The sequence below is a fragment of the Falco punctatus genome (genome assembly GCF_963210335.1).
Source record: "Falco punctatus genome assembly, chromosome: 2".
Taxonomy (NCBI): domain Eukaryota; kingdom Metazoa; phylum Chordata; class Aves; order Falconiformes; family Falconidae; genus Falco; species Falco punctatus.
In genome coordinates, this window is record NC_137581.1 from 59,388,698 (window position 1) to 59,412,857 (window position 24,160).

The 24,160-nt window shown below is 36.6% G+C and overlaps 1 protein-coding gene across 3 annotated transcripts in view; it reads left to right on the forward strand.

Moving 5' to 3' along the window:
• Positions 1 to 24,160, forward strand: part of TPP2 (tripeptidyl peptidase 2) — a 54,541-nt gene that overhangs the window by 13,621 nt on the left and 16,760 nt on the right. For 2 of the 3 annotated variants that reach the window (XM_080375651.1, XM_080375649.1), the window contains exons 8-24: positions 463 to 539; positions 1,033 to 1,160; positions 1,733 to 1,832; positions 3,978 to 4,126; positions 4,265 to 4,380; positions 5,951 to 6,119; positions 7,879 to 8,036; positions 9,383 to 9,459; positions 10,396 to 10,502; positions 11,269 to 11,423; positions 12,531 to 12,647; positions 14,208 to 14,308; positions 16,294 to 16,390; positions 16,661 to 16,798; positions 18,655 to 18,899; positions 19,100 to 19,178; positions 21,105 to 21,143. In XM_080375651.1, coding sequence (XP_080231777.1) covers positions 463 to 539; positions 1,033 to 1,160; positions 1,733 to 1,832; positions 3,978 to 4,126; positions 4,265 to 4,380; positions 5,951 to 6,119; positions 7,879 to 8,036; positions 9,383 to 9,459; positions 10,396 to 10,502; positions 11,269 to 11,423; positions 12,531 to 12,647; positions 14,208 to 14,308; positions 16,294 to 16,390; positions 16,661 to 16,798; positions 18,655 to 18,899; positions 19,100 to 19,178; positions 21,105 to 21,143 — 2,052 coding nt within the window. The remainder of the gene's footprint in view (positions 1 to 462; positions 540 to 1,032; positions 1,161 to 1,732; positions 1,833 to 3,977; positions 4,127 to 4,264; positions 4,381 to 5,950; positions 6,120 to 7,878; positions 8,037 to 9,382; positions 9,460 to 10,395; positions 10,503 to 11,268; positions 11,424 to 12,530; positions 12,648 to 14,207; positions 14,309 to 16,293; positions 16,391 to 16,660; positions 16,799 to 18,654; positions 18,900 to 19,099; positions 19,179 to 21,104; positions 21,144 to 24,160) is intronic. The other variant, XM_080375650.1, reaches the window with a different exon arrangement.

Sequence of the window (24,160 nt, forward strand, 5' to 3'; positions counted from 1 at the left end):
TGACAGGGAAAATTTTTACACAAGAAAAGGAACTGAAAGTAGAAGATTAAATGGGCCAAAAATACAATATCTTGCTATAGTAACATGAAGATGTACAATAACATTTTTGACTTTTGGGAATTTAACTGAACTGCACAGGAATGGAGAATTTTTATGTTCTAGAGGACACACACTTTGGACAAGACTAGTGATGTCTGCAGGGTTTTTTTTAGGATAGCGTCTTAATATATAGCTTGGAACATGGCAAGAGTAAGACTTCAGAAAGTGGGTAGTTTTGTTCTGTTTGTTCACTGGGAAAATGCCACTTAACTGACTGAAGTAAATTACTTACTATTGTAGAGTCAAAAGAAATTTATTCCTTTTTCTTACATCTGTAGCAGATTAGTTTAAGCAGATGTTTTTTACCATTCCTTAAGTGACTTATTCTATAACTAGTATGTATTTTGACTTTTACTTTATCAGATGATAGAAGCAATAAAATACAAATGTGATCTTGTCAACTACAGCTATGGAGAGGCGACACATTGGCCAAATTCTGGGTAAGTACTGCTGTGATTGATACAAAGTAATTCCATTTCTGTGATGCTAAAATACATTTTTTGAGCGCTGTATAAATGAACTGTCAGTAAGAATAAGTTATCCAGGCCTAAGTGACTCATATATATTAAACTGTTGCATTATATTTTTAACAATCTTTGGAATTTAAGTAAACCTGATGCAAGTACTGTTGATCTATAATACAAAAAATATTTTAGAATAATAAGTTTTTTGTAGTTGGAACACCACGTAATCTGTGGGGTTTTTTTGAAATTTATTATTGCTACATAATTGTTGCTCCTTTTTAAAACCAGAGGGTATTTTTTTGTGGTCAACTTCTACTAGAACTGCCTCTACAAGGTGTGGGAAGCAGGCTGTGTAATATTCTTTGTTCTGTGGCTGGTCACAGAGGTTCTACTAGAAATGGGAGTTTTGTCCTGTGGGAGGAAGGCAATGCTGTTAATTAAATTACTTATTTTTTTTCTCTTACACCAGGAGAATTTGTGAAGTTATTAATGAAGCAGTGTGGAAACACAACGTAATCTATGTTTCAAGTGCAGGAAATAACGGCCCTTGCCTTTCTACAGTAGGATGTCCTGGTGGAACTACATCTAGTGTAATAGGTAAACAGCTTGTTTTGAGAAAAAATTTTGATAGTCTTCAGCTTCTGTCTTTTCAAGTTTTGTAGTTATATTACATGTTTGAGATCCTGGTTGATTGCTGAACTAAATCTAAAAAAGTATCAAGGACTATTGGGCTGCAAGATTAATTATGAGGGAGGCACTTGCTGTACAGTTAGGTGAGTAAAGTTAGATTGTTACTTTCTTACAATTCAAGACCTTACTCATGTAGGAAACGGGTAGGTGGTGAATGGTCTTGATTTGATGTGGCTTTGTATAAGATTTGCAAAAGAAGTCTGTGTGGTCTGACCTGTTTGACGATTCCAAGATTATTTTTTTAAATTGTAAATGTCTGAACCCACGACTTCACTTAGACTGTTGCTGCTGGTGAATGTAACTTGTAAAAGTTGCATTTGTAAAAATGCCTGGATTTGATGAGATGAAAAATGTGTGTTTCCATTCTTAAATGTAAAGCAAAAAGTCTTCTAGTACTGAATTTAAAAAAGAGAAATATTTTATTTTCACTTTCAATAAAAATTAATTGTACATCTGAAATGCTTGAATGTTTTTGACAGGTGTTGGTGCCTATGTATCACCTGACATGATGGTTGCTGAATACTCTTTAAGAGAAAAACTGCCAGCAAATCAATATACTTGGTCATCCAGAGGGCCTAGGTAGGTTATACTACAAGAACAAATCCATTACTTCAGGGTTCAGATTATATAATTCAGGATCTAAAAACCTGGTCATTAATACCAGAATAAAAGTGTTTCTTTTCCGTGGGAAGAGCATAGGTAACCTGTTCTTGGCTTTTGTATGTTGGACTCCAGAATGCCTAGGGAGGGAGAACTGCCTCGGCACAACCCATACGTTTCAGGAAAGTGTATTTGATAAGCACAAACCTATTCAGAGATGATAAAAGTTGTTGAAAAGTTGTTCAGAAATTTGGTGGGTTTTCTGAGCTCTATTTTTTCAAAGGATTTTGTTTCCCAGAGTGTTTATTTAATTAAGTTAGTGTGGTGAAGTTAACTGTTCTGTTAGTGTTGGAAATTGAAAGAAATACTGTTACTACAGTGGTATTGCTTCTGGCTTCAGTGACATTCATATTATGGCACAATTTACTTGAGGATTTTGCTTGAGTCCAGTAGAACTGTGAGTAGGCAGAAAAAAATGCTGTTCTACCTTATGTTATTGAAAATTATCTCAAAGATCTATAAAAGAAAATTTGGGGGCAATGTAAACTTCAGGTTTTATTTCATGTCATGTCTCAGAAGCACTGGGTAGTAATGTGGTAGCTAAAAGAAGAAAAAAAGAATAGTGTCTCTTCCCGAGGTCTTGCCTGTGTTTAGACTGAAATTCTTGCAAAATGTGGAATTACTGTATACTGTCTTTTGTAGTTTTGCCTACAGTAGTATTGGATGAAGGGAAAAAAATAAAAAACATAGCTTCAGCCTGGTCTTTGGTTTATTCACTGATTACATAGCAAACACTTCTCTATTAGCATTGGTCTTTAAAGTTAGTTGTCATGGTGTTTGTGTATTTACAGGCAAGTATATTGTTCAGAGAACCTTATGTAGAATTGTCATGTTTCATGCAGGGAAAAGAGAAATATGGTCTCTGCTTTCAGGAGAAAGAATCGTAGTTAATATCAGCATACATACAGACTTTATATATAAAAACTACGGTTTGTGTGTTTTGTCACTTTGCGTTGTAAAATAGTCGGAATAGACATCTGTCAGCTGAAAGGCACAAGCCTGGTGAAAATAGGATTCCTCTTGTATACGGTGCAACATGCAGGTGACTGGAGAGTTCCTAAAACTTTGCTAGAGCGGGCTTGGGCTAGGGCATCAGTCTGTCTGCGTACGCATTAGAGGCTTTCAGGCAGGTACTCTGAGCACTTCTTGGCCAGAAATGTCATGATACAGACCTGTTTTATAGGGCTGTCATAAAATACATACAAACATTACATTACAGTATCATACTGAATACTCTGGTTTGAGACAGATTTTAGGTATATTGAAGCTGTTAGTGTGGAATATAAATACCCTAAAATACCATGCCTCTCCACAGAACTTAATAGCTTCAGGTACAGTGCTGTCCTTATTCAAGTGGTGCAATTTTTGTCTGTCCAGAGCAAGGAAGATGGACTGTATCTGGCTCGTACAGGTGAAAACTAGATGCTGCTTTAACTGCACCATCGGAACTCACTCCATTCTTAAATATGCTTGGGCAAGAAAGAGAGGTGTCTTAGCCCCAGCTGATCCTGATCCACCTCTTGATGTTCCTTTTTTTGTCTTCTCCCCTAGGTCTCCTTGTCTTAGGTTCTGTATTGTAATTCAGAATTCGACCTGGTAGTGAAGTGGCAATGTATAAAATTAAGAGATTTGGGTTTGGGATCTTTTATAGTCTTACTTTCCCTTGTACTATTTTTCTTTAAAAATAATAGCTGTTAAATAGGCTATGTAGAATACTAATTTATTTAAATGTTTAATAAGTTTGTTTGCATGCATTTTCTAATTCAAATCCCAGAAGGTATTTCACTGACTAAACTGAAGCCTGGTGAAGAGTATTGAAGGACTGAACGTTTAGAAAACTTCCACTGTAAAACCAGCATAGCTGATAATTAATGTGACATTTTAAATTGCTATTTAGTGGTATGCTTTTTCTTGGATTTAATGGGTTAATGGATTTAGTGAAGTAATATACTTGTGAATGTTCTCTAAAGCTAAAATTATTTTTTTTAAGTGCACAGATGATTTCAAGATACAGTGTGCAGAAAAAAAATATTTGTTTTTCCAACCATTCTGTTTTAACACTAGCACTGATGGAGCCCTTGGAGTAAGTATCAGTGCCCCAGGAGGTGCTATTGCGTCTGTTCCAAACTGGACTCTCCGAGGAACACAACTCATGAATGGCACATCCATGTCTTCTCCCAACGCATGTGGAGGCATTGCATTAGTGTTGTCAGGTAATGTGCTACAATGTTAAATATGGATGCGTAACCTAAGAGATTAGATACTTTTTCCCCTTAACAAAAAAGAAAAAAAGTTGCTGTAACTTCACAGTTTTTTGTTGTATCAAATAATACCCTTATTTTTAATTTCAGGACTCAAAGCTAATGATATTCACTACACTGTTCATTCTGTCAGAAGAGCTTTAGAAAATACTGCTGTGAAAGCTGAGAACATAGAAGTATTTGCACAAGGACATGGTATTATTCAGGTACCTTCTAGCAAAAAACCCCAACGTAATATGAATAACTACCAGTGAAAACCTAACCCACAAAAAATGAGCAGCTTTCTAGATGAGCTTACTCATTTTGCTCCGTGCTACTTGATTCTGAGCTACAATCGAGGGAGAAGGGAATGTAGTGGGAGGGCGGGAGGAATGAGATAGTTCTTTCAGTTTCAGCATGGAGTTACTGTAGAATAAATGTGTTAACTAGACACATTCTTAGACTGATCAAAAAGGTACATGGACATAAAAGTTGGATGTGGGGTTTTGTCACCCACATGTGGATTTAGATGCTTAAATTCTGCCCCAGTGTTCAAAAATTTTTATGCTGTTGTCAGAGAGATTTGAATTTGTTCTGTGCAGACAAAAGCTGGAACTGTAAGTTCTGGGCAGTGAAAATACATAGATACCCACGCTGGTTCACAAAGCAGTACAGCTGTAGTTGTGCAATGACATTGCTTGCCTACACTGAAAAGTCTGTGTGTTCATTGTATCCTGTGGATTTCTAAGTAGTTTGGAAATTTGTGATGTGATCCTCTGTATGAGGAAGGCACAGTAACAGACAAGTGCATAAGCTTAGGTTCTTAAAGAGCTGCTGCTATTTTTTGCCTACAATCACTCCTGTTTTAGCCAAATAGAGGTACTGAGATTCTTCTGTCATGCTTAAAGATGCTAGGTATTAAATGCTTAGCCCAAAACTCATGTTCTGTTGATGCTAGAACCTAGTGGGTCCCATCCACTAAGCATATATGTAACAGAGTTTGATACAGAAGGCAACAATGGTGGTAACCATATCAAATAAAAAAACATTGCCACAGAAAAATTGAATGCAGCAGTCGTATTTCAGGATTTAGTAATCTGTGATTAAAGCGTGTTAAAATGAGGTTAAAACTGGTCTGGGACTTGTCTCAAAGGAGAGTGCCCTAATGTCTGCTGGTGAAAGTAGTTCACTGTGAAGAATGTAATATTTTTGGAGTCAGTAGAATAGAAAGCGAGGTACAAGGCTGTCTTTTTAAATGAAAAAGGTGAACTTGTCATCTCAGTTTGCTGTGGCAGCTTATTTACATAAATCCAAGTTTGGATTTCATGACCTGATTCTCTTACTTTATATCGGTATATAAAACTTAAATGGGCATCCCATATTGCTTGTCTCTTATGAACTGCTGAACTTCCTGTGTTGTATTAAAATGTTTAAATGCTTAACTAGTGTTGCTCTACGTATGATAAAGGTGTCTAAATCAGTATTCTAGTTCTGGGCCTTTGAAGTCCTCTTTGTCTTTGAAATCATCTCTGAAAATTTCTGTTATGCATCTTTTGTTGGATTTGTGGCATAGGAGATTTGTCTTTTTAATGCTTTTGACTGTGTTCTGTGTGCCTGTTGCATGCTGAAAATGTTGCCTCATTTTCTATACAGAGTATTGTGTAAGGTTCAGTCAGTGCGGGTCAGGTAGCATGTGGGTTACTTGACTGTTTTTTGCTGTGCGTGCTTCATATTGAAGATAATATGCATAAATTACTTTTGAAATTTCTTGCTTTAGAATGTGTTTTTACTAAACAGGTTGATAAAGCCTATGACTACCTCATTCAGAACACGTCATTCATAAATAACGTAGGCTTTACAGTTACCGTCGGCAGCAACCGTGGAATCTACCTCAGAGATCCTGCCCAGATAGCTGCACCTTCTGATCATGGGGTTGGCATAGAACCTGTCTTTCCTGAGAATACAGGTAGGAAAGAGCTTTTATATATGGTGGTGTGGGAAATAAAGTATACTCTTTAAATAAAAAGCTGTGATAAGGAGGAGCGATAGGAATCTGTGCCGTAAAAGGTCTAAGTGCAGCTCTAAATTTTGTAGTAAATGAAGGCATGCAGCTAAACAACTTTTCCATTCTAACCTCAGACTTGTAACTGCAGCACTTCCATGTAGATAACCATTGACAAAGAATGATTACTCTTCTAAAGATGGAAGAACTTACCCAGAAATTAGTTTCTCAGTTAATTTAAGACTATAAATTATAAATTTGGACTTTATATAAGTTTCCACAACCTGAGAAAAATGTTAGTTTAACAAACTAGATGTATATTCGGTATCTAATAATGGATAAACATAAATATATCTGAAGGCAATACAGGGGTTAATACAGGTTTTAGTTACTAACAGAGTTAAAGTAACTTGTGCAAATCAAAGTAAGGTTTGACGTCTTTTCTCTGTAAACCATTTTGCCCTGCTTTATTAAGTACAAGTTGGAACTCCCTGAGAGACTGAATTACATTGTATTCAAAAAACGATCCATGTGAGAGCTTGTTACTAGATTAATTCCTTTCCTGAAACCAGTGATTCCCAAGGAAGTTGGCATGTGATAAAGGGGTGAGTTTAGGGGAAGAAAGGGTATGAATTGGAACAGGTTACTGACTCAGAGTAACTTAGTTGTTTGACAGGTTACATTGCAATCAGTAGATTTTCTAATTTTTTTAATTTAATTTTTTTTTATTTTAAACTAAATGAAATTTTAAATTCTGCTGTATGACACTGAAAAATGAAATTATCATACGATAGGCTATTCTGCAGGAAGCAAATAATTTGCAAACAGTTGATTTGTAATTTATGACTGCCTTGTAGTATGATGTTGTTGTTCTGCTAGTACCTGTCCAGTTTCTCTGCCGTGTCCGGTGTCTTCAACAAGACTGAGTCTAAGAAACTGTAATAAGAGGTTAAGGGAGACTGATCTGCTCAGTCTGTCTGTTCAAGATGTCTTTGAGCTTTTATTGCTTCTCATGTACCTATGAGGGAATTGCATCTGATAATGAAGTGCTCTTTTCTCTACTAAACAAAGATGTAATGAAACGTCTGAATTAAGCTAAGGTCAATTAGGAGTAGGAATGTGGGGGAAAAAATTCAAAGTTTCATTAATCTTTGGAGGAAGAGAACATTTCAACTAGGGTTGGATGCTTTTCTGGAAGCTTTTCTAACATGGAAGCTTATTTGTGAAATCAGCTGAATTGACTGTTTGCAAAGTCAGGCTAGATTATCATGGTAACTTTTAATAAACTATCTCTCACTTAGGTTGCTTTATAACGTGATTTAGTTATTAGTATAACCATCAGAATTGGTGCAGTTGCTTTTTATTGTGTCTCTTTATTAGGCAAGACTTGTATCTGTACATGAAAGTTTATACCTGCTTCCAGAATATGTTGTGGGTAACTGAAGCATTGCTTACTAGCCAACGTTTGACTGTTTCAGGGGGAATATTTCAAAGTTGGGTACAACCTTTATTTTGCTGTATATTACTTTATTTTACTGCTGCTATTTTATTTTTCTCAATGTAAAATAATTAATATTGAACATCATCCTTTGTGGAGATTCTGACATCCAGGGGCCCTAAGGAGTTGGTTCCTGTTACATTTAAATGGCAAATACTGTGTTATAGTAAAATATGAGCACACATTTGTGTTATTGAACTGTTTTTAAAATCTGTTTCTTGACAGAAAACACTGAAAGAATATCTCTTCAGCTTCATTTAGCTTTAACTTCAAATGCACCGTGGATCCAGTGTCCTAGTCATTTAGAGCTTATGAACCAGTGTAGACACATAAATATTCGTGTGGATCCACGTGGTCTGAGAGAAGGACTGCATTATACAGAGGTATTGAAGCATTGGTGTTCTAAGCAAGATATTGTGCCCTTTCCTTTTCATGTGGTCTCTCAACTTTATGTCGAACTAATTTTTAAGGAAATAAAAGCTGTGTGCTGTACAGACCACACTCCGTGTTGCTGTATAGACTGAATCCAGATTTCAGCAATAGTTATGCTATACAAAGTAGCATAGCGCATGCCAATGGGACTTTGGACCATCTGTGCTTAAAAATAAAAGGATATAGAACATATAAACCAAATAAATAACCATTAATTAAAGGTTTTTCTCTGGATATATTTTCACCTTTGACTGTCTGGCTTAGTTCTGCATTATTGAGGACAGGGATTTGTGGTTTTAAATATTTCTGTCATTCTGTGGTGGCGTAGGGACAGGCATAGCTTTGTGGTGTTGCCATGCAGTCTTATACGGACCCAAGATTCTGCTTTACCTTGAGGAGTTGCTTGAGTACAGTGATGCAACCTGTTTTCCTGTTTCCTCACATCTACCCCATCCCATTTTGGAAGGTGAAGGAGGAAAATGTGTGGTAATGGCTGTGTACAGCAGAAATGTTTTGTGGACTTTGAGCAGCTATGTTCAAATTTGGACAAATCTAATATGAAAGCCATTAAATTTCTCATTTTCTTTCCCAGACATCCTCTTTCACTCCTGCAAAAGAAACCCACCAACAAAAAATATTTTTCAGCCTGCTCCATCCTCATCCCAAACCTTGTCTTAACATAGAAATGTTTCCATTGCATTGTAGTTGATCATAATGAAGTTGATACCAGCTTGCTTTTTAGGAGTGACTTGCTTAAGATGCTTAGAGTTGAAAGTCTTCTGAGGTATCACTGAGAACATGTGATGAGAAAAGAACACTGAGAGCAAAGTGATGATGGAAAAAAATTTTCAGAGATAGCATTTATAGCTTGGCCATGAAAGGGATGGTAAATGGAACCGTAGTTTCTCAAACATAATCCTGGGAAGCAAGGATTAAAATATTTTTAATACAACAACAAAAATAGCTGAAATAAAAATAATAAGGCTGTCAGTTTCAACTCAGAATTGTCCCTAGGTTGAGCTTTTGATATAGTGACTATCAAATGTGGGATGAAAGATTAAAAACTTGCGGGGAAAGGCTGAAACTAGTATTAAGTGTGAAAGTTAATTTTGGGGTGTTTTCCTGGTGAATGTTGCTGTTGTACTATTTGTAGGGTAACAGTTGTCAAATGAAGATCTCTTTTTCTCAGTGTTAACTACAAAGATTCAAAATACTCTGTAACTGGTTTAAATTTAATGTTGTCTTCTGTTATTTTATTTTGACCAAGATTTTAAGTGGCTGTATTTTATTTTGTTAGGTGTGTGGCTATGATATAGCAATGCCTAATGCAGGCCCTCTGTTCAGAGTTCCAATAACTGTTGTTATACCAACAAGGTCAGTAAACCCAGACTTTATCCATATTTTGTAAGTTTAGTTTGATTTACCCACTTTACTTGTTGTCATCTATTTTACCACCTTATTCTGAGAGTTATTGAACTTCCTACGAACATTGATAAGGGAGCAGAGATCTGAAAAATTCTCCCAGCAGACTTAACACAGCAGTGGCTTTTTTTGTAGTTTTGGTCCTGGCAGCTAGAAGGCAGTGGGTTCTGGTGGGCTTAGCCACAGTGGCAGCAGCTTACTGGTCCATCAGAATACTTCTGGCTTGTTGACCAGAGTATCAATTAATATACTGATAGGTGTAGGTTCAACTGGAGTTTGGTTTTGTTTTGGTATTTTTTCATTTTTAACTGGTAGACTACAGTACATGAAGGCAGGGGGTATTATTTGGCAGGTGAACATTGGGATAAGCTTTCGTCATTAATTTAACACAGTGAGTAGAGAGAGTTAGTATTGTGCCCATCATTGATTTAATATATGAATACAGTGATAATGATAAGGAAGTGTAGTTTCTTATTAAACTTACTCAGTGGCTAATCTGCCCTGAGGGGGGAAATATTTACCTTTCCTCTAACACGTTCATAGAAATATTACTTCTTATATACCTTAGCTCACTTTAGTAGAAATTCACTCAGCCAGGAAAAGCAGATCCACTGAAAACTAGGATTCTTTGATAGTCACATTTAAGGCCAGTAACTGGGGAGTCTGGAGTGGATGTGTGTCTACGTAAGGTGGTGGAGCTGATGTTTTAAATCTTTTAGATATATTATGCTGTCAGATTCTATACTACTATGAATTAAAATAATTGGTGCTGAGGACTAAATATACTCATGGTATGCTGTTTTTTCAGAGTGTTTTTGCATTTAAAAATACTTTTTAAAAGACTTCACAGCTTGTTTGATTACTGTTTGTGGTTTTTTTGACATACAGAGTAGATGAATCATCAAGCTATGACCTGACATACACAGATGTTCATTTTAAACCTGGTCAAATACGAAGGCATTTCATCGATGTTCCACAGGGAGCTACATGGGCTGGTGAGGAGAATGACTACATAAATTTAAAAATTGCATCTGTCAGACTTGACAAAGCTGTTTTGAAATCATTTTGAGTTTTGCCTGAATAAGAACTGAAGGATTTGACCCATGAATACATAAAATATTTATTTGATTTTAATCTCTTAGCGGAGTGATTTTGAGTTCTCATGGTTTCTGGTATAGTAGAATCCTGATTCTCATTCTTATGGAAACCAGCAAATACAATCTGAAGTGATTGCCTGTAAATGGAAGAATACCTCATGTTTATGGAAAAGTATTACTGTCTGAGTTCGGCCTCAGGTGTATAGATTGTGTGTTGAAAGATATCTTAACTGAAGAAAATGTGATTTTCATAATGGGCAAGCAGCTTGTAATTCTGCAAGGAGGAAAAAAAAAGATATTTTTTTTTTCTCGCCTTCCTGTGTGAGATTACTAAATCCTTTCAAGAATCTTTGATTTAGACTGAAGTTACTGATACAACTCTTCAATTTAGGACAGACTGCTGCTGAATTCCATACAGATAATATATCTGTACTAACTATTTAATTTTCACCTGATCTCTGAACTCTAGTTTTCCTTAATCTGAAAGGGTCTTTGCGAGTAACTGATATATAAGCATTATTCACATATGCAGTACTCCAAGTGGCTCCATAATTTCTTAAATTACAAATTACTTGTGAAAGTAGTATTTTTCTGGTGAATCTCTGCTTTCCTTCTAAAATTCTTGGCTTTTGAAACTAAAATTAATATTTTTTCTTTACTCTAGAAGTGACAGTATGTTCATGTTCAGCTGATGTGACTGCCAAGTTTGTGCTTCATGCCGTTCAGCTAGTGAAACAAAAAGCATACAGAAGTCATGAGTTCTACAAATTTTCATCCTTACCAGAAAAAGGATCAGTGACTGAAGCATTTCCTGTCTTGGTAAGTTACCTTAGGGTGGCGTGGGGGAAGAGAGAGGAAGTAATAGTGCAGTATAGCATAACTCATTCTGAATTATCTTGCCAAAGAAAAACCCCAAACCAAAGGAATCATATGTTTGTTACAGTAGTGAGTGCATCTGGTTTTCAGTTTTGAAGAGGGCTCTAATAGCTTGCTAGTATTTCTTAATTATTTTGTAATGGTCTTATATGTGTTTAATTTCTTCAGTTTGTTGGTACTTGTTTATACAAACTAGTTTGTTTTCCTTTGGATAGCTGTAGTTCAGGGCATTTTGCCTTTAGCGCTTAAGGTTGATGATCTGGGATATCTGCTTGATGCTGAAGCCAGGTGAAAACTGACTAGTTTACATTCATACTACTTGGACACAGCAGGCTTAGCTTGAATAATGCTGGCTGAAGAGTCCAAAACGAAACCAGGGAGTGAGGTAACAGTTCAGAGGTGTGGATGACAGTGTCCACTTCTCAAGTTTGTCCCCTGCCTTGTTTAATTTAGTTGTATAGCTCTAAAGCCTAAGAGTGGTTATGATTTCTGTGCTATTCGGTCCCTTACACTCTGAAAATGTCAGGTGGGGGACCCTAAGCTAAGTTTGTCCCACTGCACATTGTGAATTTGATCGTGTTTGTTGTTTGGTTTTGGTTTTTTAACTAAAAACCCCAACCAACCAATAATCAAAAACACTAAACCTCCCAAGCTTCGTGTCATCTTATTTAGACAGAGAATGGGATCTCTTTTTATATTACAAACATGTTAAACTCACCTGTGAACTAACCTGTCTGCCTAGTTTGAAGGATAGGAAAGGAAGACATAACATTTAAGGCTGTACCTTTCTCTGTAGGTTATATGCTGACACTCTTTGTTTTGATGCAGCCATACTATTTTTTGGAGCTGTCTTGTGTTTTCTGGACCAAGTATAATGTCTTATTTGGTACTGTACAAACCTGTACAATTACAGTAAACTGGACATAAAGGGGTCTATTTTCATCCTTTTTTTTTTTTTTTTTTTTTTTTTTTTTTTTTTTTTGGCAGGGTGGGTGCCAATAGAAGGGGAAGACAGAAGCTTGAGTCTAACTTTGTTCTTTTTTTACTCAGGCTGGAAAAACCATTGAATTTTGTGTTGCTCGGTGGTGGGCAAGCCTTAGCGATGTTAGTATTAATTACACAATTTCTTTTCATGGTGTACTTTGTGCTACTCCTCAGCTAAACATGGTAAGTTTTCCAGAGGTTTTATTTTTAGTTCCTTTGAAGCCCTGTGGTATCTCATAATAAAAAAGTTTTATTCCTTCTTGCTGTATTTAGAAGGAGTAGAAGTAGCTTTATACATGAGATGTTCGCGTTTTCTCTTAAAAATAGGTAAATAGGAGTTCAGTCCTCCAAAAATGCCTATTACCATTATTTGTGGGGGTTTTCTATGTCTTTTCATTATGAATCAGCAGGGGAGAAATAAGTGGGGAAAAAAAACGGAAACAAAACAAAAATACTCAACCCTAATAGAAAAGACATACTAAAAGGCTAAAATTGTAATTACACTTACACTAGCGAGTGTTTGTGTAAATAAACTTTGCTGGGACCGCAGTTCCTGAATATCTAGACTAGCATTACTAAAAGACAGTACTCTGAATACCATTTTCAGAATAAAATGTCATTAAAATTTATTTTCTGTTCAGTATTAAGATGTGCTGATTGGCTTGAGAGCCATTGTTTAGGGCAGTTGAAAGCATGGTGGATGGGTCACAGTTCTTAAGGCTCTGTGATACTAAAGGACTGAAAAAGTTGCTGAAAACATTAGTATCATAATATTTACAGCACTTTGTCTTGCTTCTGTATTCTCTGCTGTCCTGTGCAGCCTGGCTCCGCTTGGCTTTGCCTCCCTCAGGAGACAGCTGAGATGGCAATACCCACATGAAGTAGCACCATGCTAATTTATCCTGGCTCCTCCCTGTTTTTTTTCATCTAAGGGCCAGAGCAAATTATAGCTGTCCCACGGGTGAATTTGGATGTATTCAGGCTCTAAGAGCTGAATAAACTGGGGAAAGAGTGGGTGCATTGTGCTAAGGTACCAGGTCTTGAACCAATAGAGCAGGAAAAGAAAGAGCTGCTGGTAGTGGTGTGCACAGCAGCCCCCTCTACCCCAGCAGGATTACATCAGCTGAATAATGGAGAGTTAAAATTGAGAGAATACAAACAGTTTTGTCTTTCCTTCTTTGAGCACCTGTAACATTCATAAAATAAATTTTGATAGTACTGATACACTGTCAGCTGTGTTGTGGGATACTTCTAGATAAAAAACCTTTCGAATTATTTTGCCCATCACGAGCCTGTGGTTGTAGTCTTGTTTCTTTTTCACAAAGTTAAACTATTCCGTAATCGTAATCCTGAGCAGAAGCACCACAAAATATTTGTTTTAAGATTCTAGATAAATAATACTTGTATTTATTGAATTGCATATTCAAAGTAAGTAATCACAAATACACAAACAAAACCCAGCCCTGCCTGAAGTGTGACTTGAAGTACTTAAATTATTGGGGGGGGTGGGGGTGGGTGGAGGGGAATATAAGTAAGGCTTCAGCTCCAATTGCTAAAGTTTTGCAAGTCCCAGTTTATCTGCTGTTGTAAAATAGAGACAGGCTTGTGACGCTTTCAAACTCATGCAGTATTACTTAGTGTGGATCAATACAGCTTGCATTATATTTTTGAGGGACATAGCAGATGGTCCATATCTGACATTGAAGTGTACAGAAGCATCATTGTTATATACTCTTTCTTTAGCATGCTTCAGAAGGCATCGTGCGATTTGATGTTCAGTCCCTGTTGAAGTATGAAGATATTGCTCCTTGCATAAATCTGAAGAGCTGGGTTCAAACGCTCAGGTAGAGTTTTGGGGGAACTGTATTTGAAAAGTGGGAAAACTATTTGATGTAGTTAGAACAGTAACAAGTTAACAGTGAAGTTTAGAATAAGTAGTACCCTTGTCAAATTTTAAGGAGGTTTGGAAGCATCAATTAATAAAACTTCTCAGCCTTTTCCTTCTTGGTTCCTTTTAACTTGGACAAAATTTGACAGTTATGATGACCAGTTTTGATACAATTTTCCTTAAGTGAATTAAAAGATTTTTTTATATTTTTTTAAAAATATTCCTTTGCTTCTCATGGAGGCACTTAAGCACTTTAATATCTAAAGAAACAAATTGTAGAGTTAACTTGGTGCTACTTTTTTTTTTTGGGGGGGGGGGGATGAGTTTAAGTAGCTGCTTCAGGTCCTGCCCATTTTGACCCAGGAGGACTGTCATCTGTCACTTGCTTGATTGAAAGTGTTTTTGTAGGATCTGGTGCAGAATTTTGTGTGGAAAATTGTATTTATCTTGTCAGCTGTAACGGATGCTGATTTGGAGGAAAAGCTTTGGAAAATTCTTAGTCAGTGCAGCAATTACTAAAATTGGTCACTCCAGGAGGGGGGGGCAAAAATGGTGCCATGCTATTTAAGCACTAGTTTTAAGACTTGAGCCAGAGAAGTTCACAGTGGTCAGTAATCCAAAGTGTTCCGTTATTTGGGCCTCTTGGTGGAGACTTTGGTCTCTTTTGGGGGCTTCTGGATACTTGCAACTGGAATTGAGATTGCTAGGAATTTGTTCAATGAACATTCCACCTAATGTTAGATTCCAAAAGACCCTATTTGATACGCCTCAAGTGAGGAAATAAGAGTCCCCTACTATACCTTTGCCTCATTCTTGGTTTGTAAAATAGAAATGCTCTTATCTCCTTGTAATTATTTGAGGCACTCATCTGATGATAAATGAACTGCAGTTAAATAAACTAGTGAGAAATATTTATGTATTTAATGTATGAGTAGTGCCTCCTGAATGAAGTAATGAGTCATAGCACAGAGGAAAAAATGTACTGGATGGCTTCTCATATGGTCTCTTGAGTTTAAAATGTTTGGAAGCAGGGCGAGTATTAGGCAGACGTATCAAATATGGTATTACTCTGTTCTTAAGTCTTCTGTCAGCAGTCTATCCAGTGTCTGCCAGACTAGGAAGCCTGGGTTAAATAGACCTGTAGTCTGACCCAGATGTTTTACTGGGTGGCTAGCCTGTGTTCCTGGCAATGAAAGAGCTGACAGAATCTTACAGAAAAATTTTGATCATGTAATTAAAGGTTGTCAGAATGAATGAATGAAATGTAAACTTAAAGGATGCTAGGTCACCTTCATTCTGCTATTCTTTATTTCCAAAGCTCTTATTTTCCTGTATCATTATTATTTAGCCTATATTCTTTGCTTAAGTTCTAAAGTGTTTGTACTGCTCTGAACAATAGCTTGTCCTAACTACACAAGAAGTGTATGCTAACATTCTTCTGTATTACCACTCTGATTTCTGTAAAGCCTCTTACAGATTCACTTCTGATAATAACCTTCTATAACAAACAATTACCAACTGTTTGTTCTGTTCTGTAATTGCTGTGCCATTAATCTTTCAATCTATGAATAAGTGTTGATTGTAGCACCAATGCTAGAGATTTAAAGTAACCTGATTGTTTTTTTTTTTCCTAATCCTGAAGTCTGTTGGGTTTCCCACTTTTTATAGCCTTTGATTTTGAGCATTTAGACATGCTTGCTAAGTTCTGTTGGCTTCTTTGGCAATGTCTGTAATGTCACTAAACTGTGTGGTTTTGAACTAACATTCATTTTAGCTGAGAAGTTTATGCTGCCTAGATAGTTACATTTCAAGAGATGTTACTGCATGTGCTGAATTCATTTGTACTTCAGAATATGCTTCTGCTTAAGCAAGACAAGTTTTGATAGAGGATGCATGTTTCTTAAGAGTACCTTCTGTTGTTTTTTTGTTGTTTAACTGCAGACCAGTGAGTACAAAAATAAAACCTTTGGGCTCCAGAGATATTTTACCAAATAATCGTCAACTATATGAGATGATTTTGACCTATAACTTCCATCAGGTAAGGGTTATGGGTGCTGTTTCTTTTAAAAGTTGTTAATAAATACAACATGTTTTCATAAACCAGATTTTAACTTTAGCTTTCTGTCAAAAATGAGGTCTAGACTCACACCCTAGACTCTCTACACTCAAAATTCTGATTTGGTTCTCTTTAGAAGCTACTGTTGCTTGAAATGGGATGTAGTTCAGCTATCTTTTTGAATATGTTGTGTAAGGATTATGTTTGTTTTGTTCAGTAGTGGATTAAATGTTTTGATCTTTCTTTCAATAGCCTAAGAGTGGAGAAGTAACACCAAGCTGTCCACTTCTTTGTGAGTTGTTGTACGAATCTGAATTTGATAGTCAACTGTGGATTATTTTTGACCAGAACAAAAGACAGATGGGTTCAGGAGATGCTTATCCACACCAGGTACAAAGCAATGTGTTTGTTTTACTTTCTAGTTTTTGCACAGCGTGAAAATTTTCATTATTTTTCACCTCACAGGCCTGCTGTTAGTTCCTTAAAATTTCCTGGTGCATAGGTATGATGTTCTTATATGTCCACAGGAAGACATGTTCGGTGGTGATATATTTGTATGAAAAAAGTAATGACAGGTTTGATTTCATGAAATAGAACATTATGATTTTTTTCGTCTTCCAAGGAAGAAGAAAGAGTTACGGTGTGGTTTTATTTCTACAAAAAGCTGCTAAATTGTGATTTCTTGTGATTTTGACTGGTATTTCTCAAGAAATGAATTCAAGTTCTTGTTGTCTTTTGTTTTGTGTTTTTTACAAAGATGATACTTGAACTTTTCTGTTAAAGTGAAAAGAATCCATTATCTTACCTTTTCTGTATTCTGCTGATAGATCCAGAGACTTCTGTATCCATGAAGGTTGTCTTCTGTGCTGTTGCTATCATCAGACAGCCTTTTAAATGTTTTAGCTTGATTTATTTCCTGTTGCTGTCTCCAAAGGGAGTTTTTTGCGCAAGACTTGTAGATACTGTACCCTCTGTGGTAATCTTTTTCTGCTTGAACAGACCACGTGTCTGGATCATATGGAGAGAGGGAATTAAACAAAAAAGCACAAGAGAAACATTTTGGGTAGTTCTTTGTTTTGAAACGTTTTTTTTACCGATCCAAAATCACAGTTGAACTTCAATGTAATGTTTATTTTGATAGATTGATTATTCTGGAAGCGTACAAAAGATAAACTTTAAAGCATGTCTTTGAGTCTTATAGAGGAATTTCAGAAATTGCATTATTTAAACTTCTGTTCCTTAACTTGCATTTTTAAGGTGCTATAAAATCTAAAAATCACTGAAGTATTCTGTTACTTACACCTAGTAGGCCACCACGTTGTAAATCTCTGGTGTTGTGCATCATAGAACAATTCTAAAGCAATTCAAAATTATTTAATCCAGGAAGAAATACCAACAGGAAGCATGACTCCCTAACCCCGCAGAGGGAGATTCTGGGAGCAAAGTAGTTGCCTTTCTATTTAGAGCTGGCTTGTGTATTATAGCAGCAGCAGCAAAACGGCAATGTTTTAGCATGTTAGTGCTCAAAACACCCACGTGCCCTTTTAAGCTGATAGAAATGAAAGAATGTTTTCAAAGCTAAAAATTTAAGTCTAGGGTTGTTTCAGGGTTTTTTTAGTTGGGTGGGTTTGTGGGTTTTTGAGGGGGGAGTGTATCTGAGATTTTTGTTTTATGTTGTTTGGGGTTTTTTTTAATACATGGAGAAGATATCTGCATAGCCCTAACTGCATATATAAAAAGTTCAGGGCACAGAGTCTGTCAGCTCTTTGAACTGCAGCCTTAAATCTCACAGGAATGCTGGGGGTCTCTCAGTGTGAAAGCTGGTACAGTTTTTAGGACAGTAGAAGATAATCTCTAATCTAAACCACAGAACACCCAAAGCTACATAGTAAACTGAAAGTGTATCAAGGCAAACCTGCTAGAGGTTTTGAACTGCAAGTTTAGAAAGAATTGTGATTTAAGTATTTGAGCTGTTATTACAGTTTTAGAATAGGAACAAACAATGTCTGCCTATATTGTGGTCTGAAAACTTTTTTTTTTTTTTCAGTCAATCCAAAATGTGTTTTGGCCACTATCAAGTCTTGAAAGCAGTCTGTTTTCAGGAGGTTCCAAAACTAAGTAATCTAGCATATTTTAAATGGCTAGAGCAATACGGATCAAGAAGAACATGACAGTCTTATTTCTGGGTTTCTTTATAAGTGGTAAAGTACTTAATCTTGACATTTATGAGAACTTTTTTCTTTCAGTATTCTGTGAAACTGGAAAAAGGAGATTACACTATTCGGTTACAAATTCGTCATGAACAGAACAGTGAGCTGGACCGCATCAAAGACCTTCCATTTATTGTTTCTCACAGGTTGTCTAGTACCTTGAACTTAGATATTTATGAAAACCATAGCCTTGCTCTCTTAGGAAAGAAGAAATCCAACAGTTTGACATTACCACCAAAACACAGTCAGCCATTCTTTGTTACATCACTGCCTGATGACAAGTAAGTTACTGAAGTCCTGTTTTTCTCATCTACATCTAACAAGCTGCCTTTGCACCTAACTAAATACTTTGAAAGTATCTATGTGTTTAGGCTTGGTAATTCTTCTTGTGTTGCTCTTTTGCTGTTTGGGTACTATATTGTAGTCCCCATGGGGCAGGAATGAACCTGGTGTTAACACTGAACTTTCCTTCTTTGAATAGAATACCTAAAGGAGCAGGACCAGGATGTTACCTTGCAGGAGCTCTTACACTGTCTAAAACAGAACTTGGAAAGAAAGCTGTGAGTATTTGAAATGAATGATGGCTTCTTTTTGTGAAACTTCTGAAGCGAGTAAATGGCATGCTAGGAAGTGCTGTGTTTCAGGGGTTTAGTACTTTAAGGAGCACTAGGTTTAGTTACACACGACATTTTAGAAGCAGTTGTTTCATTATAAAGTCAGAGTAACTTCTAAGTAGTTCTAGTTTTATTTTAATCTTACAATTTCAAATTGCATTTTCTAAATTTTGAATGCTAATTCTTTAGTCTAAATCCTTGAATTTTAAGAAGCAACTGCTTTTGTTTGGTGTGGAGCCTTTAAAAGTGATTTTGTGTAATTGCCTAGCTTAGTATAATTTTTGAATGAAAAATACGTGCGTATATATATTGTTTTGTGCATGTTGGTTCTGTAATAAACAGCTATACTGTTCCTTGCATGCATACAATTTTCAGCAAAAATATGTGTTTTTTTAACACCTATATGTTACTGTGACAAAGCAGCAGGAATTTTGCTGACTCAAATGCATAAGCAGATATTCTTATGTTGCTGCACACTGATGTTGTCAACCACTGATATGACTGTATGCTCCAACAGAATAATCTGAAAGCTCTGTGTGATGCTAGAAAAAAGCTTCAGGGTTTTTAGTGCTCATAATTCAGCATCCTGTAAAAACTGGTTTATAGTTGTATGAATCTGTAGTGCAACAGTGATTATAGTAACCAGATCACTCTTGTGTGTATCTGTTGCTAAGGTATTTAGAATATTCCCTATCTGTATTTAAATCCCCTAGCTATTTTTAAATAGATAGCAAAGCTGAAAATAAAATTGAATCAATCCTGGTGATGCTTAGTATGTAGAAGTACTTCATCTATGTCCATACATCATTAGATGTGGCTGAACAACATGTATAAAACTAAGTTTGTTTTCATAGAAAACAAGCTTCTGTGAGTAGGTGGGCAGGTACCTTTAGTTCTTTCTGAGTAGAAAAGTTTAGTTCGCTCAGTCTGATTTGGTTGTAGGTAGTGCTTTTGGGGCAGATCACATGTAACTGCAGGTTAGATAATGTCAGTCAGGAGAATTTATGTATCAGCAAGGAAAAAAATTAATAACCAAGAACTCTAAAATACATAGGTTTGTATTTCTTTGTAATTCCTGCAAGGTTGCAAGTATACTTTTATGAACTCCATGGTTAAATCCATTACAGTAGTGTAGTATAGTTTCCATAACTTAAAAGTCTGCACTTCCTTGAACTGCTGGTTGTAATTCTCGTCTATCTTATTTTAAACCAGACTAAGTGGTTATATACAGTGATTTCTGGGATGGGAAGTAGGAGGTAGGTAGGTATTGCCTATCACATCCTTGTGTGATGAAGAATACTTAAGAGCTTACACAGAGAGAAATTCTAGCTAAGGTGTGTCTCATGTCATAGTCTAAGGCATTACTGTTAATGGTCTTATTTCACTGGAAAAAGGATGGTATCAAATAGTATCAGATACTTTCTGCTGCTTTTAGTGAACCTCGGTATGTACCAGAGGGCAGAACAGGAGGACTAGGCAGCAAAGTTGTCTAGGTCAGCAAGTGAATGCAATGTGAGGGAAAATGTGTCTAATTTCTGTATATTTATTATGAAACAGAACAATGCCACTAAACAGTCAAAATCTAAAATCTATTGAAGGCTGAATTTCTGTAATTTATTAATTTAAGCTAAGTGGTTAACAACACCTGCTTGTCTTACAGGAATAACAGACTGTATACACAATAATGCATTGTTTTATTAATTTTTAAAACCTGAAAGAGCATGCTTTAAAAGCATGTTTGATGATAGATGTGACTCTCTAAAAGTTTAAAAGTCTGTAGGTTGAAAGTATAACCATAATTGTACAGAGAAGGTGTCTCCATCCTGTGTGGTGTGTGCATGTTTTCTTACGGTATGTTATTCTAACTCCCAGGGGCAGTCTGCAGCAAAGTGGCAAGGAAAATTTAAAAAGGTACTGAATGTTAGTTTTTGAAAAAGATATCCTTAAGTCTTTTTGCCTATGACTTAAAGAATTTGTCTACCAGTATTGGTTTTTAATTTGTCTCCCTCATCTACCCTCCTTAGTTGTCAGCTATTTACTTCAGCACCTTGAGTATGTCTACTGGTAGAATAACAAAATCCTACTGTAATACAGAGCTGAGAGGCGTATGAACATCTGGATACTTCTGTAAAAATGCATGTGATTAGTGGTCTGTAATTTGTTCTTTTTATTAAATACTCGGAAAACTTCAATGTTTGTGGTGAAGATTTTCTGTGGCAAGTGTTTCTGCCTATTCTGCTCTGTCTGCACATTGAGAACTGAATATGAACCTAACATTCTGATGTAGAATTGAATATCTAACTGCATACCAAGTCTACTGAATTGAGAGCTGGCTTCGTTACAGTTGTAAAAAACTTACTGTAGCAAGCAGGTTTTTCTTAGGAGCAATGGACTTGGTTGAAAAGTCTCTCAGTTCATGATTCTACTCAAATTGAGTATAACTCATTATCAGCTAGAGTTTATACAGCAGTGTAATATGTAGTAGAATTTACAGAAAGAATTTTGGAGCAGTATGAGATACTTTGGGTAGGGAGTGAGTGACAATATAGCAGTGTTTAATGTTCTTTCTCATATTTTTCAGTAGGTAATACAATATTCTGCCGGAAGTCAGAGGCAGAAACAGTCTTCATAAAAACGAACAAAACAAAAAACAACACCAAAAAAACCCAAAACTATTTGAGTAGGATATCTTTATAAGGCTACTCTTCTTTTTCTTGTTTTGCTTTTAAGTTGTAAGGCTTTTAAATTCTTTTGTTTTCAAGGTACTGTGTTCTGGAGTGCAAATTAGTCAGGACTGTTAGAAATAAGGCATGGAAATCATGTTTTTTGCATGATTTGGAAATCATGATTGCAGTTTATTGCTGCAATCTGTTGTTAACAGTGAGCTGGTAGCTGAGCCTGCTAACTTACTCTGGTCTTGGTGTAGTAACTGTGTGAGAATTTGATTAGGCTTTACAAGAAGGATTTTAATGCATGTTGCTGCAACTTTGTTTTCATACATCTGAAAATTGTGGGGATCACTTCTAGAAAGATTATTTTAAATGCCATGTGAATGCATGGCTTCCTGATGAATAGGGTATAAAATCTTCACTAAGCAAATCTGAGGGAGTTAAACTCTAATCATTATTTAATTTGCATAACAAAACCTATTAAACAGATCTAAGAGGTTGCATGTTCTGTTGTTTTTAGAACTGAGATTTGTGTTCAGAGTTGAGCAGTAGACCCACTCAAGCTTGAATGAAAACTTGTTCTTCATACTACCACCTATGAGTCGTAAGAGGCATCAGTGTACTAGCAGCAAATAAATAGAACAGTGTATTTCAGAGCATGGATCCATAAGATCTTCATTAATTAATATATTTTTTGGGGACTGCAACTCTGAGGCCTTCCTAGTTTACAAGTTGTAAACACTTACCCTGCCTTATTACAAGTTTACATGCGGTTAAGATGTTTTCTGTGGTGGAAAACATGTTTATATATTTCATTTATGACCTAGTCAGTCAAAAATGCATGTGTAGAATTTTCATGTTTTTTACAGACAAGTCCAGGCACTTTTGTAGGATTAGGAGGGTTCATTTCAAAGCCCCATTTTTATTTTGTGTGGTTTTTGCTCTGATACTGGTGACTAGTCTGCGGAAAGTTTGTTTTTTTTTTTAATTTGTTTTTTTTAGTCGAAGGAGGGAGGGAACTCATTACCTTGCACCCTATGTTCATGACACTACCAGAAATCCAGGGTGGGCATTTCTGGTGTTTGAAAGTATCTTTATTTGCACAGAATCGGTGAGGCTGGAAAGGACCTCTGGAGATCCTCTGGTCTAACACCCCACCACCACCACCCACCCCCAATTCAAGCAGGGCCTCCTAAAGCTGGTTTCCCAGGACCATACCCAGACAGTTTTTTGAGTATCTCCCAAGGGTGGAGACTATACCACCTCTCTGGGCTACCTGTTCCCAGTGTTCAGTCACTCCCACTGTGCAAAATTATTTCCTTATGCCTGGAGGAATACCCTGTGTTTCTGTTTGTGGCCATTGCCTCTTGGGCACTCACGAGGTTCCTGAAAGCCCGTTTCTGCGGTCTGTGAAGGTACCTCTGGATGGCAGCACAACCCTCTGCGGTATCAGCCGCCCCTCCCCCTCCCAGTCTGGTGTCACCTGCAAACTTGCTGAGGGTGCACTCTGCCCCGTCATCCAGATCAATAATGAAGATGCTGAACAGGATTCAATCCAGTACTGACCCCTGGGGTACACCACTGGTTACTGGCTTCCAACTGTGTGCTGCTGATCACCACCCATTGGGCCTGGCCATTCAGCAGCTTTCAATCTACTTGACTGCTCGTCCAGCCCGTATTTCAATATCTTCTCTATTTTGCGTGAAAGCAATTCGAAGTTATGCCAGGAAATAGCAGCCTAATTTTCCAAAGAATAAACTTAATTCTTTTACAACTAGACAGAAAAATCAATGAGTTCTTTCGACAGAATAAGCAGGTGTTTTTGTGTTACTAGATACATGCAGCAGAATCTTAGATTAATCCATAATTTTCTGCTAGAAGAGCTATTTTGGGGAATTTAATTTTATCTTTAAAAAACCCAAACCAAACCTTGGGCATGGGTTTTTATTTAATTGCCTTCCTGCAGTGTGTCTGGGCTAAAGATAAAATAAAAATTTGACTACTGAGCCTGTGATATCTACAAAGTTCAGAATTCAGTGACATTTTCCCTTTGAACTGATTCCCACTGAAGTAGAAAGTGCACTATTGTGGCTTGGCCACAATACCCGTAGAAGTGCCCTTGGTTTCTAATGGGGAGGCTTGCGCTAAACAACCATAGGAAAAACGAATTGGTTCTATGTACCTTTCTTCTTTCACAACCTAACTTTTATAGTGCAGTTACAATGTGATTCCCCCCCCCCCCCCCCCCCCCTTGTCTTG